This window comes from Cataglyphis hispanica, chromosome 11 (genome assembly GCF_021464435.1).
Source record: "Cataglyphis hispanica isolate Lineage 1 chromosome 11, ULB_Chis1_1.0, whole genome shotgun sequence".
Taxonomy (NCBI): Eukaryota; Metazoa; Arthropoda; class Insecta; order Hymenoptera; family Formicidae; genus Cataglyphis; species Cataglyphis hispanica.
The window spans coordinates 3,440,903-3,465,604 of record NC_065964.1 but is presented as its reverse complement, the minus strand read 5'-3'; the positions used below and the strand labels follow the sequence as shown (position 1 = coordinate 3,465,604).

Below are 24,702 nucleotides of genomic sequence, written 5' to 3'. Positions count from 1 at the left end.
ATAATCCTGCAATAGTTTTCCATTTTTTTTAATATCCGTTATTCGTTAAAATTATAAAAAAAAACAATACCTTAATATATTTTTCTATTCAAGAGACAGAATGCTTAGATATAAAAAAAAAAAAATTATTAATAGAAACGTGCGATTTATTTTATTTATCGTATTTAATATAAACATCTAATTAAATACGCAGATGACAGCTGATCGAGATGTACCTTAAATGCAATAATGCATCGCGCTTTATGCACGCTCTGTACGTATATACGGCGAGTGTACGGCTATAAAATTGATCGCCAATATGATTCACTCTGACTCATCAGCATGTATACGCGCGTACGTGGTACGACATAATGTACATAACAAGGCTATGGTTTGCACGGAATTAAATTATACACATTGCGCTTTCCCAAATTGCTCGGAGCTCGAAGCCGCGCAGTATGCATGTATCGTACGTGCCATTTGCAATCCCGTTGTTACAATCTATCCGTAATGTCCCGCGACTCCATTAACGATGAGAAAATACGAAAGGAAATTACGCGATGTGAAGAGAGAGCGTTTAGTTTCGATCGTCATTTAATATTGTAGTCTACACCTTAAGATCAATTTCATATCAAACATAGTAATAACATGTTACAATGAAGGATTTCCCAATGTAAGTTTTCATTAATTAAATAATACTTAATCATACACACTATATATAAAATAATTTGTATATTTCTTTTTGAGCGTTGGCTCAAAGATAAATCTAGATGTCTCTATTCAAACCTTGTAAAAAAATTCTCTGAAAATTCTTTAATCTTTCAGATTTTTTTTATTCAAAATTCCAGATAAAGAAAATGTTTTAAAAATATTTTGATGCAAGTTTCTAAAATAAATTTTTTTATTGTTTGCGTTATCTAATAGTTTCAAGTGTTAAATTTATACGTGTATTTAAAAAATATGCATAACGTTCGTAAGATAAGCATGTGTCATTTGCATCTAAAATTTTCATTTTTTTTTTGTCACTAAAAATTACAATAAAAATATGTACACAGATAGATATGTATTTATAATATATTTTAAACATATAATTTATTTGGCTTGCCAGCTATTTAAAATATAAGAGAAAAATTATCGTAAATAAAAGTAAATTGAGAAATTAAAAATTTTTAAAAAAATTTCCCTGAGTTTCAATAAAATTCCAAGAAAACTCTGATTTTTCCAGGTGCAAAAGAAATTCCTGACAATTTCCTGAAAAATTTCCTGCAAATACGCCGAGCAGAATAATTGAGGTCCAATGCGGCATAAACGAAATACGCGCGTCTTCTCTTGTTCTCTATTTTGATTCTTCAAGGGGTTACCAAGAGTATTCACTGGTGCTCGTCCGGTAGCGATTGCAACAAGAAAAACAACACGAGCCCCCGCAAGGAGACGTTTTAGTTTTTGCTTCAAATTCGTGATCGAGGCATGAAAGATGATCCACCGTTTACGCGACTGCCGGATTACGCTCTCGTCTCGCCGCCCAAAATCCTCAAATAACTTGCCGAATGTACAAGAGAGAAAGAGAGAGAGAAAAAAAGCATGGGCTCTCTCTTTCTCTTTCTTCCGACAGGAAGGATGCATCGACGCGTGTGCACAAACGCACGTCACACTTGCAGCGTCCGACACTCGAGACACGCGTCTCGTTTTATTTCTCTCTTCGCGCTCGAAGAGGCAGATTTTTTCGGGACTTCGTCTGGAAGAAGGACCTGACTCTTCTTCTCCGAGCCCTTTTCAACCTTGCATATATTCCTTCTGCGCGTTCATTTTTCTCAATTTCTGAAGTGAGAAATGCGGTCAATCGATTGATCAAATCGCATCATATTGCACCTCGATTGACTGAAAAAACCTATGTCTGACCCGATTTATTCGCCAAAACCGAAATATCTGCGCGATTCAGGTAGCCAGACTTCTTCACTCGGAGCAAAAGATATAAAGATCGGATAAAAATATGCATAATTCTTTCGAATCATAATTTCTGCAGTAAGATGCCAATATTTTTATCAAAAGAAACGCTCATCTCATAATCCCTTTCAATTGTCAAAAGCGCACATTATTGTATTAATGTCGATATAAATCCTTTTTTAATATAGATAATTTAATTCCAACAATTATACTATCAATAATTTTAACGATTAATAATTTTTTATCAATTGAGAATCATTTTTTTTCTCTTAAATAAAATGTCAAAATAATAATACTTTCCGAATTAAATTTTAAATTCCACGGTACACATAATTTTTACGTACTTTCAGAAAGATTGATAAAATTTCTTTGTTGAAAATTATGAAAATTATAACAGATACTTAAAATATAAAGAAAAACAGAAAAAATCGCACAGATTTACACATGTTAATTTACAGATATTAAAATATAAATGTGTGCGTTAAAATATTCATGTAATATGTAAAACCACCTGTAGTGCCACATTCATAAGAAACCGTATTACTGGCTTTGAAGCGCCAGTAAGTCGCGAAGTAATACATCTACTTCTTGGAGGGGACAACGACAAGATGCGAGCACGAGTTTTTTTTTTTTTGTCGCCGACACCGAGCCACGCTTACGGATTTACTGCGGCATTCGTCGCGGGTTTTCTTGTCGCGGATCGTTTCGACGACGAGCCCGGAGAGCGAATCCGACAAGGTGAAAGGCGGCGATGGCGACGGGGAATATTAGCGAGCTCGCGTTGCGTTTTGCCGGTATCAACAATCATCATACTTTAGCTTTATATCCGGTGATTTGCCGCGACATCACGCCGAGGGATGGTAATCGATACCGACGCCGTTTTCTCGACCCGCTCACTCGCTGATGTATCCTCGCGCGTTCATTTATCCGCGGTATCCACGGGATCGTTAGAAGCTCAAGGATATGGTCCATCCTAGTCAGGATAATCCGAGAGATTACTAACACATTTATTGGAGAAAACATAACGAGAATTATAATCGTTTTAAAAATGTTTCAATTTTTTAAATGTCTTTTGAAAATACTCCCTATCTTCTTTTATTAATATCTTTATAATAAGCAAACTTCTAACAATCTAACAAAATATAAATATATATTTATCAAAATGCAAAAGTGTTAAAATTTAAAATTTAATTTTAATGAATAATAAGTTTTAATAAAATGTCAAAAAAAAAAAAAAAAAATACTTTTTGAGTTAGACTATACATAATTTTTATTCGTTCAGAAGAACTGACAAAAATTCCTTTGTTCAAAATTATTAAAATTATAACAGATACTTAAAATATAAATAAAAAAAATAGAAAAAAAATCGCATAAATTGACAGATGTTAATTAAAATGTAAGTGTATGCGTTAAAATATTCATGTAATTACAGCATGTGGTTAAAGTATGAAACAACATAGGGTAGATTGTACTAATATATTCACCAAGACTGGATTAGCAACGTCAGTTTTAACTAGACATAGGCGAGTAGTTTGAAATCGATACGATCCGCTTGAATCGCACCTGCCACATGCGACTTGATCAACGAGAAAGAACATCGGAAGGTGTAATTAAAAGTTCTCGTATCGAGAACTCTGCCAGTTCACACTCTCACGTTTACGTACACATATATGCAAACATAATCCTCGCGTATATAATTCTATCCACATAAACTATTTCTCTCTATTTTTTTCTAAATATATATTCGCATTGTATATTAACGCTAAAAATATAAATTTTTTAAATTTAATATTTATCAAATTAATACATTGTCAAATATTTTATTATAAATTTTAATTATTAAATTACACGTATTTTTTTTAATTTTTTTTTTTAGTCTTTTAATACTTTGATATGTTCTTGTTACATATTTCTAGATAACATTGAATTATTTTTTAAAGAAAAGCAAAAATCGTTTGCGTATATTTTTAGCATTGCAAGAAAAATAATAAAATCATATAATTTATTATAACAATATGTTAATTATTTACAAACCATTACAAATTATCCATTTTTGATCTTTATTAAGTCTAGGTTTTATGTTGCTTTATAAATAAAGATTATAATATACGTGTAACTTTCTTATTATTTTTTTTTTTCATTTTTGGAAATAGAAATTAACACGCGATTAAAACGGGGGATTCGATTGCTTGCGAAATATAGGCAGACGATCGTAATTACGGGCAATCGAAAAAATCCAGGAATTTATCCTGCTATGCGACTAATACGTTTTTCCACGGCTCGTGAACGATGGAAAGGCGGACCGGTGGGGCGATGGACGGGGGCAGCAACCCCTGTCGATTCGCCTGTAGTCTTTTTGTCTGACCGTTGGTTTGTCCATCTAGACGCGTTTCGACCCTACGCAGATACAGGCGAAAGACAGAGGCGGAGGTAGGTAGATAGGTAAAAGGGAGGGCCAGGTGGTGCGGCCGCTGATGCGATGATGTGATCGCGCCATATGCTGCGCCCTCTAGGGGGCTCGACCATATACGCGCCTACTAATTAATTCCCAGGCCTTTGTTCTAACAGACACTATCGCTGAAATTACCCCCGGTACCTTTGCTCTTACGCGGCGCCAGGAACCGAACAGGAATGCGTAATCTTCGTTGGCCCATGACGGAAAGGACATATGTAAAGTTTCAGGGAGACACACCGAGTACGAGAGATCGATTATTAATTGGCTCGCATCAATAATAATTTTCGAAAATGTAAATATGAGAGATGTAAAATATATAAAATATATAAAATATCCGATAAATTGTATTAGTAATGCTTGAAGTCTCCAAGTCTCTAAATAGAAAGTTTAAATGTCCATCTGTCTAATTTATATCGTGATAAAGATTCTCTATTAATTCGCGAGATAAGCAGACGACAACGCGACAGATGTAATCTCCTCGATATTTACTTCAACATGACTTTTAAGGTTTCTAACCAACCGAGATTATTTCCACCTCGTCTTTACTCACTTGACACAACTGTCTGCCTACTTAACATGCTTTGCGACTTGTATGGTTTGCTCTTTTTCTCGAGCGATGATCGAGAAATTATTTACATCAAATACCAATTCGAACAAGAAACTAAAATACAAATCGCAAATCTGCATAATCATCCGCATAATAATAAACGTACACGACATAACGATTACATAAACCGACCACGCGACACCACGAAAATTAATCGGCAAAACTTCGTCGAGTTACTAGTTGCGGTGTGGATTCTCTTTCAAAATAGGCCGGTAATTAGCGGCGTCTCTAACGACGATCGTCAAACGACGAACGTATAGAAATATAACGCTGCTTCGCGGCGTAAGTCGATAAGGGGGCAAGAGGGGGGTCCTGCGTCCGCAGGCAGGTAACCGCATGGGGTGAACTCAAGCTAGGAAATACGGAGAGCTGCAGTGCCAGCCCGTGTAACCGACACCAGTCATTCGCCTCCCCCATTTCACCACTATGTTGTGCCACTTGTGCCCCCTGCTACACTCTGTCGCCCCTCAAACTTCCCTGCCGATGTCGTGTCCTGCGCTCTCTCTCTCTCTCTCTCTTTCTCCCTACCGAGCGCCCCGTCGTCGTTCGTTCTGCAGAATCGCCGCGAGAACTGAAAACGATATGTTTGTGTTTCCTATTCCTACATTTAATTCCGATCGACAATTGTGTACCCATCCGTGAGAACCGATAAGATTATCCGCGCGATCGCGCCGAGGGTGTGCGTTAATCCGATCACGTACGATTGATCCAGGGAATAACGTGTTGGAAGAAATAAAACACGATAAAACACGCGGTATAAAACATTATATAGAACCATCTCTAAAATAATTAAAAGAAATTTATTTTTAGATCAATTCAAAATTAAATTTCTTTTTCTTTAAAAATCAATTTAATTTTTTCCAACAAAAAATATGAAAATATTAAGATATATTTTAAAAATATTTAAAAAATTTTAGACAAAAAGAGTTTCTCAGAAAATAAACAATGAAATCCAGTTAGAATATAAAGAGTATGCTAAACAGTTTCAAAAAGTTAAGTGTAGTAAATTATAACATACTAAAAACTTCAGATTGAGAATAAAATATAACGTTTTAAATATCGTAAATGAATATTAATGAATGAAAACTTAATATTTGATCAAATTATTATCAATTGATTAAATAAACTATAATTCAGCTGTCTCGTTTCTTACATTAACAAATCTGTCAATGTCGATTAATATTTCAGATCGCTCAACTATAAGAATTCGATATCTTCAGTCCTCCCATACCGCGAATTGCATTCATTAGTTGTTGCTCTCGTTCAAGATGCTAATAATTTCAAAAATCATCTAACTCAAAATTCTGCGATTAAGATTCAACGTCGACGAATAATTTCGTGTGTGTCTGCGTGTGCCCGCAATATTGTATTGAGACCGCGACGATGTAAGAATAATTTGCAACATTCGCCCGCTATATTACAACGCCGCGACAACAATAGAATCGAAATAATTCATCTTGCTTTCGCGTCCCGTAAATATCAAGATAACGAGTAACGTATAAATAATATTCACTTTGCAATTATATTTTATACCGATACATAAAGAAAATTTAATATTCTCTTAATTCATAAGATAATATTTAGAGTTTAAATGCAACTTTGTATATATTTTATAAAATTATAAAGTTTAAAAATCTCTCTCCGCTATATAATGCTGTTATTAATCGACATCTCCAGGAGACAACTCTAAAGAATCATCGGGAAAAGAAATTCCTCGATTAATATTTCATTATAATCGAAGACGCGCGCCGAGTCTCTTCTTCCGCCGAAGACGTTACGGTTTTTCGAGAAGGGACGGGGGGGGGAAGGGAGGGGGGAGGGGACAAAGACAATATTCTTGATTCTTCGCGCAACGTGCCGACATCAATCTCGGGATGTCCGGCGGGACGGAACTTTTTAATCGCTCGTCAAGAGAGCCCGTCCGATTATTTAAAGGGAGAGGCCCCCTTTTGTGACGCCCGACGGGTCCCACTGACTAATAACGCCATCGATCAACCGGTGACTTCACACGGCGCATTTAATGCGCCGTGATGCCGTCATGATACGCGTACTTTGAATTAGTTCCACGATCAGAGGTCACGGACGTCGCGCGGTTTTGTTCGTACGCGATCTTTTTTTCGAGATCAAATCCTCGGTCCGTGTCCCTGTGCCGGCCCCAAACTCGACGTAATTGGGTCAGACGTCGCACGCGCGCGTCGCTAAACGTTCGCGGAACTTTTTTCAAATCAGTTCCACGACGTTGAGTCGAAATCAAGCGAGAAATCATGTCTTTCAGTAGCATTGATAAAAAAAAAAAAAATGTTGCAGTTATTTATCATGATATCTCTCGAGACATAAATTAACCCCTCCTCCCCCTCTCTCTCTCTCTCTCTCTCTCTTCTACTTTCAGATTGCATTTGGGCCTGTATTTTTTCCTGATAGTATTATTAAATAATCCGTCTTTCTCTAAGTTGTGAAAAAATCGAATTTATATAAAAAGTCTTAAGTAGAAAATAAGGTTTACATTATTACATCAAGTTCTTCAAGAATAATCTAGTAATAGTATTTTTTTTTTTTTCGCTTATACTGTCGACATATTTTTTTCATGTACAAATTTCTTACCAGAAGATATAAAATTATAGGCAAAATATGTAATGCGTAATAACAATAGCAAAATTTCCATTTTCTGCTTATAATGGCAACGAAAAGAAAACCGGCTGTCAGTACAGACAGTAATAATTTCATACGCATCGTCGTGAATTGTAACTTTTTTCTCATACGCATATACCGGTAGCTACGTACATTTTTCTGAGCATTTCAGTGTCTCGGATATTGCGCGGATAATACAATGCGCTTTCACTAGCCATTGCCATTATGAGATGCGGTGGCATGGCTCGTCCCCAGTTATTAAAAACTTCGGTTACATCAACCGATAATTAACCGAACCATTGTAGACAGCGCGAAAACCGTAAATTGTGCGAGTATGAATGTAGATACGCTTGGCCTATATCTAGATATATTGAAAAATATATAATGCAGTTTTATTTATTAAAACTTGCTCTTACGATCGGTATTGTTAATTACAAACCAAGTACGAGTAATGGAATTTTATCGGCGAAAAAACATATTTATCTTCATGGAACAAAAGTTAAATAGCGAAATATATTTTCCAAGAGATATGATGTTGATATGATTTGATATTCTTTCCATTTTAATAGCAAAATAAAAGCAGATAATCGTATCCGATTAAATTAAAAATTTTTTAATATATGACAATATTACATTATACCTATATTCCCTCTTGAAATAATTACATATTATATATAAATATATATATATATATATATATATATACAGTTTCGAATAAGTAGTTCAGAAATTTTATATATTACATTCTGCAAGTTTAAATCACATTTTACATTTCCTTGGAGAAAAAAAAAAATTTAATCTATTAATAGTATATAAAGTTCTTAAATTGTAAATATTATAGGAAAAATATCGCTTATATATATATATATTAGTAATTAAAGAAAACTTTTTCCACGTCGTGTTTTAAGAATCATAAATTAAGCCCGGTTGTGAGGCATCACGTTTGTGATTCATCTCCGAGAGATTCGTGCCCGCGGCATCCCTCGAGCTTATCATCGGTATGTATATGTACATATATGAATGCGAAAAGTGAACGTGTGCGAGCATATAAAGACGCAACACACGCGACGATATCTTGTTCAGTCGGCCAGTCGATGCAAAGAAATGTGCCGTATTGCTTTTGTGTTATCAAAGAATGCCGCGATATTGCGTCCCTGGGCGTGCGATAAGTCGAGAGAATTGCAAAAAAAAAAACGCAAAGGCGCGACCACTAATGGACAAATCGATGAGCCGCTATCGGACAAACGAATCTGGGGATCCTTAAAGATGTATGCGCAATCACGATTGCGTATTCGTCGCGAGGTCGCGTATTTCAAGATTATTCGAGACGAAAAAAATGACAGAAAAGAAGAGTGATTTGATCTTGGAAACGCATTATACAATAGAATTAATTTCCTTCTTTCCAATGTCCAAGGACATTTTCTCGATTATTTTTCGCATCATTAACCAAGATTACCGCGATAAGACCTTCATACATCACACTTCATCGCTTCATCAAACTCTCTCATAGGTTCTCACTTTTAGATTATCCGAACGCGCCAAGAATCATCAGCATTACCGGCCGGCTTTTTGAGGCCCTCACGTCGACGCTTACAACCAAAGTTTCAGATACCATCGGGCGAGAGGGGGCGGGAGGAGGGAAGGAGGACTGAAGCTAAACGAGCGAGCACATGCAAAGGTGTCTTGTTCACTAGGTCAGGAGTGCCAAGAAACCTTCCGGGTTTCCAGCTGATCGCGGCACGGGCATGGCATGGCGTGGCGTGTTGGGTGGCGTGATGCGTGTGCGGTACCCCCGCATACGCGGAGAGGGGGAGAGTGGTGGAGGATCGACGGAGGAGGTTGTGTGTGCCCCGGACTTGGGCAACTTAGTTGAGCACTGTCGGCGAACACAGGCCGCCTCGGATATATCGGTGGATGAATCGTGCCTTTTACGCGAGTCGTACACCCCGCGCGTGTTGTATTCCTCGGCACCTCAAGGTGCCGTGCGTGCAGCTCGCACGTTGCATCCTCGCACGCACCTCGCAGGTATATACGTTACAATGGATTTTACGTCGCTCGCGCGCCCACGCGGCGAGCCTCTTCTTCTCTGCTGATGCAGGCCGCTCGCGCCGTTCGCGTGCTCGACTTCGGAGTATGAAACGTTAGTTGTATCCGGCGACGCTTGCGGAAGCACCACGAATCGTCAAAGACGGATGACAAGCGGAGGCATCGTCCGAATAACGCGATAGAATGTGCTATGACGTGAGGCGCGTGTGATATCAAAACTATCAATGAATTATCTTTGGAGGACCATAACAATATTGCTCACGCATATAAAAAATTGTAAATAATTTTTTATCATTACTATATTTGAGTAAAAATAAAGAGATGAGACACTTAAATTTACCCTCTTTTTTAAAGACATTTATAAGTGACAATACAAAATGATAATATTATTAAGAGAATAAATATAATATTTTTTAATTTTAATTTTTAATCATAGCGTTAATCATTCAATTAAAATAGTATGAAATAAATTTTATAGATGAGATATTTTGCTTAAGCTTTAAGTAAAGTTCGTGCAGAATCTTTATTCAGTAGAAATTATCCAATTATTAGAGAACAAAATGTAAATATGTTCTTTGATATATGCAAAACTCGAGCTAAAAATTAATAAACAAATCCTTGTTTCTTAATTGAAAATTAACTGATTGAAATAGATTATCATAATTTTTGTTCTAATAAATAATAACGATTTCGATCTTTGGACAATTAAAATCTTAAACGAGAAAAATTTCTTTGTCATATAAAAATGAAAAATGTACTGTAATTTGAGATTAAAATCTTAAAATTATTTCGTTACAAGAAATTTTATCTCGCATTTTCGTTTATTATTCTTCATTTAATCTATTATAAATCTAACAACATATCTGTAATCTCTACTCGTCTAGATAAGAGTCCATTCAATGAAACAAAAAAAAAAAAAAAAAAAAAAATTGCGTAATAAGTTTTAATAAAATTTCTTATTGATTTACCACAATTCTCCTCCTTTTATATTTCTATCTACGCGATTACATTTTGCGTATAGGTGTCTGTGTGTGTGTGTTCGCGCGATTTCTCGATTTCTCTTTTCTTCCCGATTCTGATTACGAACGGATCGGACGATCGTTATCCCCGGTAGCGTGCACAATTTGAATTATAAATCGTGATGAAATTAAGACGGCCTTATTTCGCGATGCATAAAGCACGTAATTGCCCGACGGCGGGACGGCCGTGAACGCGGCGCGATGGTGCAGTCTACAATCCATTCGGGTCGATGGATGTTCACCGGTAGGAAAAACGTAAATCCTGATTCGGTCGAGACGAACGGCGGCACGGTGTTTCCTCCTGGCTCGGCCTTTATCGCGTAAAAAGCTTAAGTTATTTACTATCACGCGGCGGCGCCAAATTGCACGTTATTGCACTTGCGTTCGAGCGTCTAAGTGCACACTAAGCAATTAACTTGGGCGGAATTCGAGAGTTAAAAAAATAATTCTTGTGCGAAAGGTGGATAAATATTAAAGAGAGAATTGAAATGGAATTAGTCAATTAGCTTTTAATCAAATATTTTTTTTTTAATATGTTTCCACTTGCAAATTATATATAAATTAATGCAAATATACAACATGTCAAATAGTAATATATGTCAAAAAATAGATTTGTATGTACTTTATGATTTTTCTTAATTTTGTTCCTTCGAATTTACAAATTATTCAAATTTCTTAAGGTTTTTAAAGCCTCTCCGGTTTTAAGAATATCATTTTTATGATATATTTGAAGCACAGTAGATGAAGACATATTAAAGTTAAAAATTTCCAAACAATAGACTTTAGGAGTTTAGTCGTTTCAAGTGTATCCTAGTCAGTCCTTGTAGATGCAAAAGAGACGATAGTAGCCAGAGTGATTTGTGTATCGTCGTAGATATCAATAACGCTTTCTGACGGGTGGTCGCGAGTGTTAATAACCTTGGCCGTGTAACGCGGCGAACGCTATGAAGCGAGTGCTGATTACCACGGTCGTTAATTCCTGGCTAATATACCACACAGTCTCGATACACACGTACACCTTGTATATGCGTATAAATACACGGTGAGGAATTAGAAGGTCGTTCGTAAAGTATGTTACGATACTATCGCCGGGCATATTTATATCAGGATGATACTGTCTCGGGTTACAACAGGAGTTACAGCTGCCGTTGCCCTGTCGCCATGTGCGATTTCGATTTTGCACGCGCGCGGATATCTCGTGGAACATAAATATTACCGAGCGCTCATAATCATGAAAGAAAAAGTCGCGATTTTACGCTCGTAAACCTTCGTCGTCCCCAACACATCGAATTTGTCCGCAATTTTACGCTACCTTGTGCAATCCTAATACTTTATCATCGTGTCTTATCAGAGTATTTAAGTATCTTGGTTTCAATTTTTTTTTCTCCCCCAAAAAAAGTATTCTTCCATTCAAAAAAATTACATTTTCTATGTATTTTTTTTTTTTTCAAAATTCAAATAAAAATTTATAGCAAAAAATTGATTTCTATCAGCTGTATTATGTCAAAAGAATCAAAGAGATAGGATTCAAAATTATCGGCATCAAATTATGAAAATTGAAGCGCCTCGTCGTTTTGAAATACCAGATAATACAACGACTGCAAATCTAAACATATCGCGCTATCGCTTTTACGATCTTTTCGCGCATACATTAATTTCCCTCGTGTTTAACGCGCATTCTACGCTCTTCTACGCAATTAAGATTAATGATCGCAAGTAGCTCCTTAGCTAGAACAATTCACAGCCGTATGCGCGAACGTTCAGTAATAAGATATTTACGTTATCGATGCGTTACATAAATGAAGAAGTGCACACACGAGCCGCATCAACGCGCACGAGCTTCTACGCGCTAATGAAGAGAAGACTCGACCTCTCAGGTGGGAAAGCGAAAGAAGCTCGTGCGCAAACTTCTCCTCGTTACGATAAAGCGGGGTTCGATACCTGAAGCGCGATGAAAAGCGCGGGAGAGAAGATCGTAACGATCTCGAGACGCGCCAACGCGATCAAGACGCTGCCGATAATAATTACTAGTTGTTATTACACTCCAATTCGTGTGCCCATTCGGTTACGCGGATACGCCTCGATTGTAATCACCGGGATTACGCCCGATTCATATTCATGTACGTAGAATTTTTTATGCGCGCCGCTGATGTCGGTGCTAATACTTTATTAGCGGCGCTAGTACACGTAGACTTCCCGTCGGGAATTATCTCTTCCCCACTTTAAACGATAGCGCCAGTATTATTCAGACAACTTCTTCGATATTTCCCCTTCGTGCCATTTTTCCATGTAAATTTATTTTTATCGCGAGACATACAATTTCGCAAAAAATGTAATTACGTGATACAAATATACATATAATTTACATAATGTTCATATAATTCCATTATATATATATATATATATATATATATATATATATATATATATACTTTTCTATACTTGTAAATATATATTTATATTCCTAAAATTATTTTGATTATATCTTCATCATAAAGAAATAAAAATATTTAATTTTTAAAATAAAAATAATTCTTTTAAAAATCATATAAATCTTATCAATATTTATAAAATGTTCAAGATCAATTTATAAAAATTGAAAAATTATACACATTTATTTGCAAAACATAGACAATTCTGAATAGAATGCTTGCATATAAGAAATTCCACCTGTATTTCCATTAATTTACACGAGAAAAGAGGCCTGACCGAGCGCAATTATACGGAGCAATAGATGAAAAACGAGCAGATTCGCCCGGGGAAGCAAGAATCCTCTTAATAAGAAGATTCTGCGATCCGTGGCATGCTTTCATGCGGGTGTATTTCACCATGAACACAAGCCGACGCAAACCGATTGCCGTTTCTAAGATTTAATTTACAAGCGCTATTTGTACAGGAAAAAAAAATCATAGGTTTCGTACACAGCTTGTTTGATTCATTGCACTGTTGAAAAATTCGATTAGTCTATCGTTTTATTAATTTATTACTCGACTGCGGTCTATTATTTCTCATTTAAAGTACACTCCGCGCATGAAGAAGCGAGGGAAAAAATTAGCGATTTCCTAAGGAAGATATCCCCGTTACTCGTTAGCATGAGCCGCGAACCAGCAGCAGTCAGGATAGCAATCTTCTCGGTCGCGAGCTCAGCGACCATGAGTGGACTGAATATTTTTCATATGAAAATTCAGGTGGAATCTCTCTATTCAAAACGCCGGAGAAGGCGAGATTTTTTCTTCTCACGCACATTGCGTACGTATCTATGGACTATGCGCGTAACGTCGAACGAAATTACGAGCTTGTGAAAAGCAATCTTCATAAATGCTCTATTTTTCTCAATATGATTGGTATATGGCAGCTTAATTAATTTGCTTGATATAAAAATAAATTATGCAAATACTGTATACTTTTCAAAAATGCACATTTTTCTCTGTGAAAAAATATCTGTAAATACAAAAATTTAATTCTCTCTGCGATTTGTAATAATATAATATGTAAAAATTGCAAACAATATTTTTTTTACACACTACTATTCGCGTCTGGCTCTTATTAATCCGCGAAAATTCAAATTTGTGATTTTTAAAATTTTTTACTAATAAACGAGTATTTTACTCAAGAAAGAAAATTTCTAGAATTTTTATTTTCGACCCTTACAACTTTTCATCAAGTCTTCAATTTTAATAAGATATATAATATATAACACACGGAAATGATATAATAATTGCTATACATATATGGTTGTATGATTATATGTGAAATGCACTGAATATTCTTTCTTTTGTATGTTCGAAAGAAAAGTGTTCTGGCATTTTCTTGTTGACTCAGTAATTAAAATGATGTTTTATTCTCCAGAAATAATTGGCTAAGTTAATTAGTATATCTACAATATACAAAAAGCATAAACCAATACGATAACGGTATTTCCTACGGAATTTCTAGGAATTATAATATTATATAATTAAAGTTCCGGAGCAAAATTTTTCTCTAAATATTTCATCGGAAAAAGAAAACGTTTTAGCAAATATAAAATAATTTCTGAACTAAAAATTCTGATTTTTGCGAATCTTCAAAACGAATAAAATAATTCTCATTTTTTTATATTTGTATCTATTTTGCCTATATTATATACCCGTTATCAAATAAATTATAAATGATATAAGACCAATTCCATTGTCTCTATTTACATTATCCAACACAACTCATTCCCGCTCTTCTAACGCGAATAACCATCGTCCGCGTGTGCTATCGGGCCGTCAATCTGGCCACTGTGTCGCGTGAAAGATCGAACTAAACATGATATTCCGAAAGAGGAAAAAAAATCCACGAAAGCTTCGCACCGTACATAGCATGACGCATAAAATGAGCGCGTTATGATTCCGCGGTCGCGCTAGAGGAAAGCCGCGCATAAGCCACTCTACTTTCGCGACGCACACGCGAAAGCCGCGATCCGTCGATGCGAGCCGCCAGATCACGCGGTAGGATAAGGCAGACACGACGTAATTTACTTCTGATGGCTCGGCGTATCGAGACTTACGATAGCTCGATCGCACTCGCGCTGCGTTACGTCGTGATTACGCTCCTGCCAACGTGACTACGTCGATATGAAACGAGCACGCCGGCGCTGAATAACTCGTCATTAAAAAGCCGGCGAGATAACTCCTCGATCAGCTGTCAAGCTGGCGCTTGAAAAATCGCGAGAAGTTTGACAAACGGTACTAGCTTGTAATAAAATAACATCAGCGTAATCAAGAGCATTTACTTGCGTTTATTGCACACAATTTTTATCTATTAATAAGAATTTAATTATATTTTAACTTTCATGTTTTTTTTTATTTTATTTTATTTTATTTTGACCCGCGAGAGATGATAATTAGTGTAATTATAAATACTATAAATATAAAATAAGGTAACTTCTTAGTAGCGTTGTTATTAATTGATATTTACAAAATCATCTGCAATCACACAATGAAGAAAATTCGATTAAATAAGAGTTTTCTATCGGGACTTTTATAGCTTTTTCTGTATTACCTGAACTCTCATAGATATTTTTAATATGTGTATTTTTATCAAAGAACTATAATTACCCATCGTAATTATTGCTTCTCATATCCTTTTTATCCTTTTTTTTTTTCATCGATATAAATTTAATACGGAATGAAACTCTGAGATAATTACCTATCGTTATCCTTATTTAAAAACTAAATCTCGTCCTTTTCTCTCGCTCGCGATGCCATGGCGATCAATAAGAATCGTTTCGAGTCTGCATAGACCCGCGATTCGATGCATCTGACTGACAGATGCGGCGCAATAAGTGCAACGAATTCGCCATTCACCTGTCGAACATGCTTGTGATATTTCGAACGAGAGCTCGACCGACGGCGAAGAAAAGAGAGAGAGAGAAAGAGAAAGAATTCGCGGGGAAACATACGAGGTGCGTTGAAAAACAGGATATACGTCTTAATTAGCGTTAAGCAGATCGCAATCGCCTTCGTGCAACTTAAACAACCGCGACGTATTTCTTTCTGTTCTACGAGCGCGACATAGGAATGCATCTCGAGGGATACGCTAAAGCGTTTACGTAAAAGAAACATGTAAAAGGACGGTTGAATTTGCAATTTAATACCGATATATTACACGTACGTGCAAATTATTTTATTGCATTGTACTGCTAATTTATGCTACCAATTTAGCATCAATAAATTCACTCAGTTCACTCGTTCGTTTCCCTCTTTCAATTAATCATTTGTAATCATTTATAAGATATTATCTATATTTCAATGAATAAAAGAGATTATTCTAAATAGTTACATCACACAAAAATGCTACGTGTATCATAAATTATATTTTAGAGACTTACATGGATCATTACATGATTTTATTTCAAGGAAAAATAATTTCATTTCTTAATAAAAGTTTTAGATTTTCACGATTTATTGAGAGAAACCAAATTTATCAAACTGTTCTCTTATATTCTGAATAAGACAACACATTAGATTGATCGGCCGAATGTACATAAGAGGGACGCAGTAAAATACAAAATACGCTAATTACACGAAAGCGTTGTGTGCGAGCTGCGACACGAGGGAAATAGGGTAGGAAAGCGAGGGAGGAAGGGAGAGAGGAGAAACGGAGGACAGAGGAAGAAGAGAAAGGAATGGAAGGAAGGGGGATTATTCTTAATTAAAATGATTGCCGACATTACGGCTAAACTCTCGCAATTATGATTCCCCTTCTCCCATAAAAACGCTGCTTGATGCCCGCTGGTGTTCGTCGTATTTTCAGCTAATAACAGTCTTATGCCCCGCGCCATTCTTATCGGAGTTCATCATTCTGCAACGGCAAGACGGTGTAACGAGCATTGACGGTTAATTTTGATGAACTTTTAGGCTCGACGCGGCGCGATCTAATGACACGTCGAAAACTCGAAGAGCTTCCTATATTCCCCCCCCCCTTCCCTCTCCCTGCGGTCCACCAAAGATCGGCTTCGATTAATTGGATCTGTCTCGAACGAAAGCTCAAACTCAGCTCGATCTCGTTCCTTAATGATCGATTAATTCGTGAATGTTATGTTACGACATCGAGATCTCCGTTCAAAAAAATAATTTTTTTTTTATGTTATATCAAACCGTTCAATATGATCTTTATAAGTATATTAAAATTTTTAATAAAATTTAATATTTTAAGTTATTAGGTTAAATAATGAAGATAGTGGAATATATTCTTTATTAAATATTAAATATTAATTAATTTTATACGATTGATGTACGCACGATAAAAATAAATATCTGATGTAAATTTGATATGAAATGCAATGTTGAATTACAGATATTGCCTGCCTTTTGACATTTTTATTATATAAGCCAATTTATTTTCCAGATCCTTTATGATCCACATCATATAATGTATCTTGAAATTATGGTGTAGTTTAATATTGTTTCATTGTTATATATATTGGATATATATATATATATATATATATATATATATATATATATATATATATATATATGATATGTATAAATGTTTCGCGATTCGCGTTTGCTTCAAAATGCGTTCCAGCTCGACAAGATCTGTCTAAAAAATATCGCGATCTCGCGACACGAGTTAACACCGATCAACGATGCAATGATATCGCACCAAAGAAAGACAAAGTTAACGCCAATTAACTCATACTCTCGACTCAAGGCTAGTTCGATTCTTGACTGGACACAAGAATCCGGAGACAGGTGCTAGTACCAGAAAAGTGACCGCGCCGGTTTACGTGGCAATCGATTTTCCTATCACCTTTCGATGATTCTGTTCGATTGCATAACTGACAGTCAACTTTGCTGATGTACTACATATGGGCTTTGAGTCCACAACCTGTCCACGTAGGCCGTGTATTCATATATATATATATATACACACACACACACACACACGCGCGCGCGCGCGCGCGCGCGCGCGCATATACCAAGCCCCGTGACGAGAGACAGGTCCCTGTGACAACTTTACAAAACACCGTTATATAAACAAATACGATCGGCAATCGACACCAAAAAAAAATAATCAAAAATCATTTTCCTCAGTTTTATCCCGATGATAATTTCTCGCTTCCCTTGTCCCAAATGTTTCTGCGATTGCATCGATCGATGAAACTACAGCGGATGCAAGTACCTGCGACAATCTAAAATGCGACGCATAATATCGTGCTGCTCGAGACTTAATTGTTGCCTATTGTTTAATGTATAATTGGAGAAGCCAATGTTAATACCAGCAATTATTTTTCCTTATCTGAAATGTCGCGGCAACAATAAATTCGTTCATGCAACTGGCAATTTTATCTCACGCAATATTAAATATCAAAATAAATAAAAAAATTAATCAATAATAAATAAATAGTATAGTGAAAAAAATTAAAATTATTTGAGTAATAATTTATGTCTATTTGTAATTATATAAAAAAAAAACATGTTAGAAGAATAAGATTATAAATAAAAAAGTCTCTCGTAAACAAAAATATAATAATCGGGCCTTAGAATAATTAATTTCAAACAAGATGAAATAATAATATTGAAAAGTCAAAGAAAATGAATTAATGAGTCGGAGATAAACCGATTCGTTTTTCAATCTTTCTCATCCGCCATTATTACAACACCAACCGACTTCAACGGCGAGGAATGTCGATGAATTTCTCCTGCCCGGACGGACGTCACTTCACCAGAAATGACAGCGCAGTTTAACGACACAAGTGGTGCAAGCGACACAAGACAGGCTTAATAATATAATTAATACAACTCGCACTCCACCTTTGTGTCTGCCTCGCTGTCATCTGCATATCGGCAATCGCCGAACGTCACTATCGCCGCGATTACCAGCCGATAAATGCACCGTGCGGTCTCGACCAGCGCCCTTCTCGTCACGCAGGAAAGGTGTCGAGCGTCAAAAACGACCGGTTCGGTCGCCGCCGATCTTTGTTTGGCATCTTCTCTGTATCTCGATATTCTAATTGCCGCATTTTTAATAATGACGTTAATGAGCGATGCGTATCGCGTGTCCGGTGAGCCCGACCGATGGCGAACGAGGCCTGCTTCGTCTCGACTCGAGCCCGACTTGACGCGTTGCCGATTCGATTAAAAACAAATCGGATTTTTCTCCCAGCAGCCTCGCTCTTTATCTCTTTCTTTCTCTCAATCTCTGCCGAAACGGACTTGTCCCCGACAATCGGATATCGATCGTCGCGCACGCGTACCGTGTTCTCGTCTGCGAGAGAAAAAAAACGCGGCCCCTTCGCGTGTCTCCTCATTTTATCGAAAGGGCGTGATACCTTCTCCGCGATGTTTTTCACCGGCTACTGAACCCGGCAGATGTCTCAACGTACTTTTTCAGCCTCTCTCGTTGAAATCAACGATGCTTATTAATTAACAAACGAAAATTCTTCGAGATAGAATTGATCGATACCAATATTCATAATCAGATTTGCATCCGGATTTAAAATCCGGTATCCGTTTGTTTGGCCAGATTCGTTACTTGCTAATTTTACGTATTTAAGATTTATCTATTTATTTGTACTAAACTCAATTTGCGGAAACTCATTCGCTTCCAATAATTTAAGAGTTCAACATTTTTATGGAAAAAATCTTAAATCATAAAACTGTTACAAATCTATAATTTATGGAAACCAAAAATCTTAATTCTTGTTGCTATATAAAAGAAGCAAAACTATTAATTTTATTAATCTTATTTATCAATGAGCACACACAAACATTTATATATAAAAAAAAAAATTATTCTGGAAGTTGAATAATTATATATTGATCTTTGAGATGCAAATTATCATCGTCAATTAATTGCGTCATTTAATTGCCTTGCTGTTAGAAAAATTAATATTTCTCATATTCCGACAAGATAACGAAAATAATTATTTACTCTAAATTACACGATGCATAAACACAAAGGTAATAAACAAAAATAAATGCAGCATTTAATTTTGCTCAATCGATACGATCCAAATGTAAGAAATTTACATTTGAAATATTTGATATTTACATTTGAAATATACTGGAACTCTGTTTCTCAATTGCGATAACTATCTGCTAAGCAGTTTAAAATCAAGATGGAATAGTATTTTTAATCTTCTAGACGTGCCAAAGTTAAGGTAGCAGAATTAATTACGCGCTTTGATAAATTCGCGCTAATAAGATGGTTCGCGAATATCAATTAATCCTCGAATTGATTTTCGTCGTCTCAATTTTTCGTTATTGATGTGATATCGATGCTAATAAATTCATATTGAAATGAAATGCAATGCATATCAATGTTTCCTTTTACGGAATTGGTCATCCTTTAACTGTACAACGATTTCGAGAATAGTCAATCCCAGAGAGATTTATTTACAAGAAGTTAATTTGTGTATGGCTAAAAAAAAAAAAAAAAAAGATGCTTTTAGAATTGAGAGTCGCGTTCGCCAGCGGATTAACACCGTGATAAAGTAATATCGTTTATCTGTTATTGCTCATTCTCGTAACTTGGACCGAAAGGAGACATCCCGAGAAAAGAAAATCAACGTAAATCCTTCGAAGAGAAGAGAGAGATTGGGGTACAGATAGATTCTGTAAAATGGACACCATTACTCGTCGAGTTAACAAACTCGCGCCGAAGGATAAACGCGAGAGATACGATGTGGATTCGCGTCCGCGATTGCCGATGGCTATCGAGATGCAAACGAGAGGCGCGACTCCGATCTAGAATGGAATCATTTTTCAAACAGACGACCGGCATGCACGGACGGTCGGACGAAGACGGCGAGCCGCGAAGAAGAAGAAAGAGAAAGACTGAGACGAGACAAAGCAAAGTGAGAGCTGCTGACGACTTTATAAAACGTGCGTCGCAGTGTCCGCGCTAAAATCACCAAGAACCGCCACCGCCGTATCGCGATAATGATGTGAAAAATGAACTTTGCCAGAGATAATTTTGCCGGCGAAATTAAATAATCGTATTGGCCGATGATCGATCCATCTTTCAGAATCCTTTCATTCCCATCAACTTTCCATCCTTCGGGAATATTTTGTACACAAATATTAATATTTCAAAATTGATCAATTAAAAAGTTTCCGGCAATATATTTCGTTTATTATATAACAACGGATAATTCATTCAGATATTTGCAAAATAAAAAATTGTATATACTACGAGAATGTGTCATATTTTTAATAATTTTTCTTTCCTTTAATTTTTGTATTTGTAATTTTAATGCGTCAATATATTTTATTTTTGATTATTTTTTTATTACATATACCTATATACGGATATCTGCAGAAAAACTACTAGATATTGTGTAAAGATATTAGAAGAATGGAAGGAAGGAATGCGGCATAGAAAATACTATAGTCATGTACGCGTCGTCGGAATAAAGATGAAAACGTTAGTCAGAAACATTAATAATATCGCACGACTAATTACTCACTGGGTGAGCGCATCAAATACTCATTACACAATTCGTTACCCTCAGACGCCTTAATCAAAACGTACCACACATGAACATGACGTGGTGGCAATATGTGCACGATATATCAGTCTGTGACACATAAGAATATCTAAAGTCAAGACGCCAGTAAAATCATTCAAAAACAAACATGCTCGACTGAATTATTAATATCTTCATTATTTTAAATTAGATTCATAAACCAATTAATCTTGGATAATTATTCCTAAATATCCTAGAATAATTATTATTTTGCTGTGAATATTTTATTTTCAAAAGATATGTCATTAGAATTATAATACGCGTTTGATGTAAATGTGATTATATTAAGTTAAAAAAAATTTTTTTTTTTTTTTTGAAAAATTAAACAAATAAAATTCTTTATTATAAATATATTAATTTGTTAATAAGTATATTAATAATTTAGTCATTTATTGTGCTTTATTTTTTTATGCATGCAAATACGGTGTATAATCATAGAAAGCATATGTTTTTTGATGCAATAAAAACTGTATTATATTTTTTAAATCGCTTTTGCGAAATAAGAATTGTGCTATTTTCATTTTATTAGTTCAACACGTATTCATCGTCGGAATTTTTCGATTTTCTTCCGATTTGCTAGTTTCACGCGAAATATCTTCTGCATCTGTCATTAACGAGTTTTACGCAGTTATTCTGACAACGCGCCGCAATTTCTCACCGTATTAAAGCCCGATACTTTCAGACCATCTGCGTTAATTAACCTGCGATAATTTACAAAACGCTTCTGTCACCTTATGGCAACATACTATATAATTAATAATTAAATTACGAATGGATCGTTTACTCATTAAATGACGCATGAAGAACTTAAAAAACGGACTCAAAAAACATTAAAAGCTTCGTTGTTTACGAATTTATATGTCGCAGATTATATCTTCTCTTCATAAATGCGAAAAAGGGGCTTCGTAAAAATAAAAACTTTCTTTCATTATTTGTATTTCCAATTTAAATGTGTGTTATATTTTTATCTCTCTTTATAAAATATATTTTAATTTTCATTCAATTTCTTTCAACAAGAGTTCTTTCAGAAGTGTCAGGAGTTTATTATGTCGATGATTATTTGAATGAAGCAAAAATTTCATTTTTGTCGACATTAATCGTGAATAGATTCTATCGCAAAATCGTCAATCTACCAACTGCCGCGGGCGGTGTACAAGCCGTGAACAAACGGGGGATGCCACCGTCGAAAAAGAAGCACGCGCGCGCGTTTCGGCCCTTAAACGATCCAATCGGCCGATCGATCGATCGATGCTCGACCGCGCTCATAAGTAGGCGCGCCTATGCTAATATATCATACACACGTGTAAATGCGTATCATAAACGTCCGAGAGATGCGTAAGTCCGCGAAGGAGAGATACAGCCGGACGATACGGTTACTACATCTCGTTATTACGCCTTATTTGCATTTTCCATTTCGTTCCCGCACCTGGCAGAGAACGAGAGGAAGAACACGACGAGAGCAGGAAAAAAAAAGAAAAGGAAGGAGAAAACAAGAGAAAATAAAGAAGAGAAAGAGAAAGAAACGGATCCGTGTTGACCGAAAACCGGAAGAGTACGAATGGAAACAAATTCGATACTTGCGATTCATTATTTATCTAGATACTAAGAAGAAAAATCTAAATAGTTTTATAGATGACATTAGCGCTTTCTATGATTCTTCAAAAAGCTTCTGCATAGCTCGCTTTGAATTATCATACGCAAGATGCAATGAAATTATTAATTATGGCAAATTTCGCCTCGTATTCATCTTATCGTGCACCGTGTGTGCAACTTGAATGTAAATATCTGACATATTCGTGACACATGTCATTACGAAAATACTCTCATTTCGAACGAGCGAACGAAATGACATCGGATCGTCGCGAACAACGCAGACGGAGAACTGTCAAAATTGCGTATGCGATAAATTCACTCACCGGTCGATGCATCGCCGTTGCTCTCTCCGTTGTCCTGGATATTCACCGACGTGGATGTAAGTTGATCGAGGAAGAACATACACACACATATACATGTACACTAATCTAACCCGCGTACAACGCTTTCGCGATACTATTACGAGTAAATAAGACGAAATGTCAATTAAATGCGCGACACTCGATAGATTCGAATAGTTAATTACTGTCACCTATCTTTCAATTAATCCGAAAGTTCGCACGATACTCCCGATTCGATGCACTTGCGTCATGAATCGCACGCGTCTTGACGATCAGCTGATTCGACGAGCGTAATGTGAACGTGACGTCACGTGATGTAACGCGTCGCAACGTGAAGCGATGCATGTCGGTTATCGAAATTATCGCGCGGGATTTATTAATCAAAGTTAATAAGCCGATTCGCACTTTCACGTCCGTCTCGGAACGTGATTCACACTCGACTGAGAATCCAAAATGCGTAGATGACCTCGGTGGGGCTGCTTTGTTTTGATCGCTCGGTGTGTCTCGAGTCTCGAGGAATGTTTACATTCCTCGTCGTTCCATAACGTCGTATATACACACATATACACATCTGATAATTCGAGATTTTGTAAGAATAATTTTTGTAAGAATAATATATTTGTATTCATCTCGCAACTTAATTTCCATTGCAATAATTTCGCGATAAGCGTTTAGAAGCACATAAGCTTTTAAATAATACAATCGAGTCACGCATTTTTATTCGGAAATTGTTATATTTATTATATACAATATGTATTATATATTCAACCTTACTTTAATTTTTATTCTGATATAATTAAAATGAAATAAAATAGTTTCTCTTAATTCTTTATCGTGTATAGTTATTTCTTTTCAGCAGCAAAAAAAAAATTTGGTTTTACTATATATATTGGAACAAATTTATATAAATACTAATTATATATAGTACATATATAATTTTATATATTTATAATTCAATACACATAATATAATATATATAGTATATGTATATATCATTTATATTTTATTATATATAGTTATGTGTTTGTATAAAATTATATTGTCCCTGCTTTCTCATATTAATGCAAAATATTAAAAAGAATAAAAGA

General features: G+C 35.8%; 1 protein-coding gene across 4 annotated transcripts in view; it reads right to left on the bottom strand.

Annotated features, from left to right (window-relative positions):
- LOC126852725 (aryl hydrocarbon receptor protein 1) overlaps window positions 1–24,702 on the bottom strand; it is a 190,304-nt gene that overhangs the window by 72,881 nt on the left and 92,721 nt on the right. The window contains exon 1 of one of the 4 annotated variants that reach the window (XM_050597817.1): window positions 23,597–24,042. The exons of the other annotated variants lie outside the window; for them this stretch is intronic. Within the exon in view, the coding sequence (XP_050453774.1) occupies window positions 23,597–23,675 (79 nt within the window). The 5' untranslated portion in view covers window positions 23,676–24,042. Of the gene's footprint in view, window positions 1–23,596; window positions 24,043–24,702 lie in introns of those variants that run through there. 4 annotated transcript variants of the gene reach the window in all.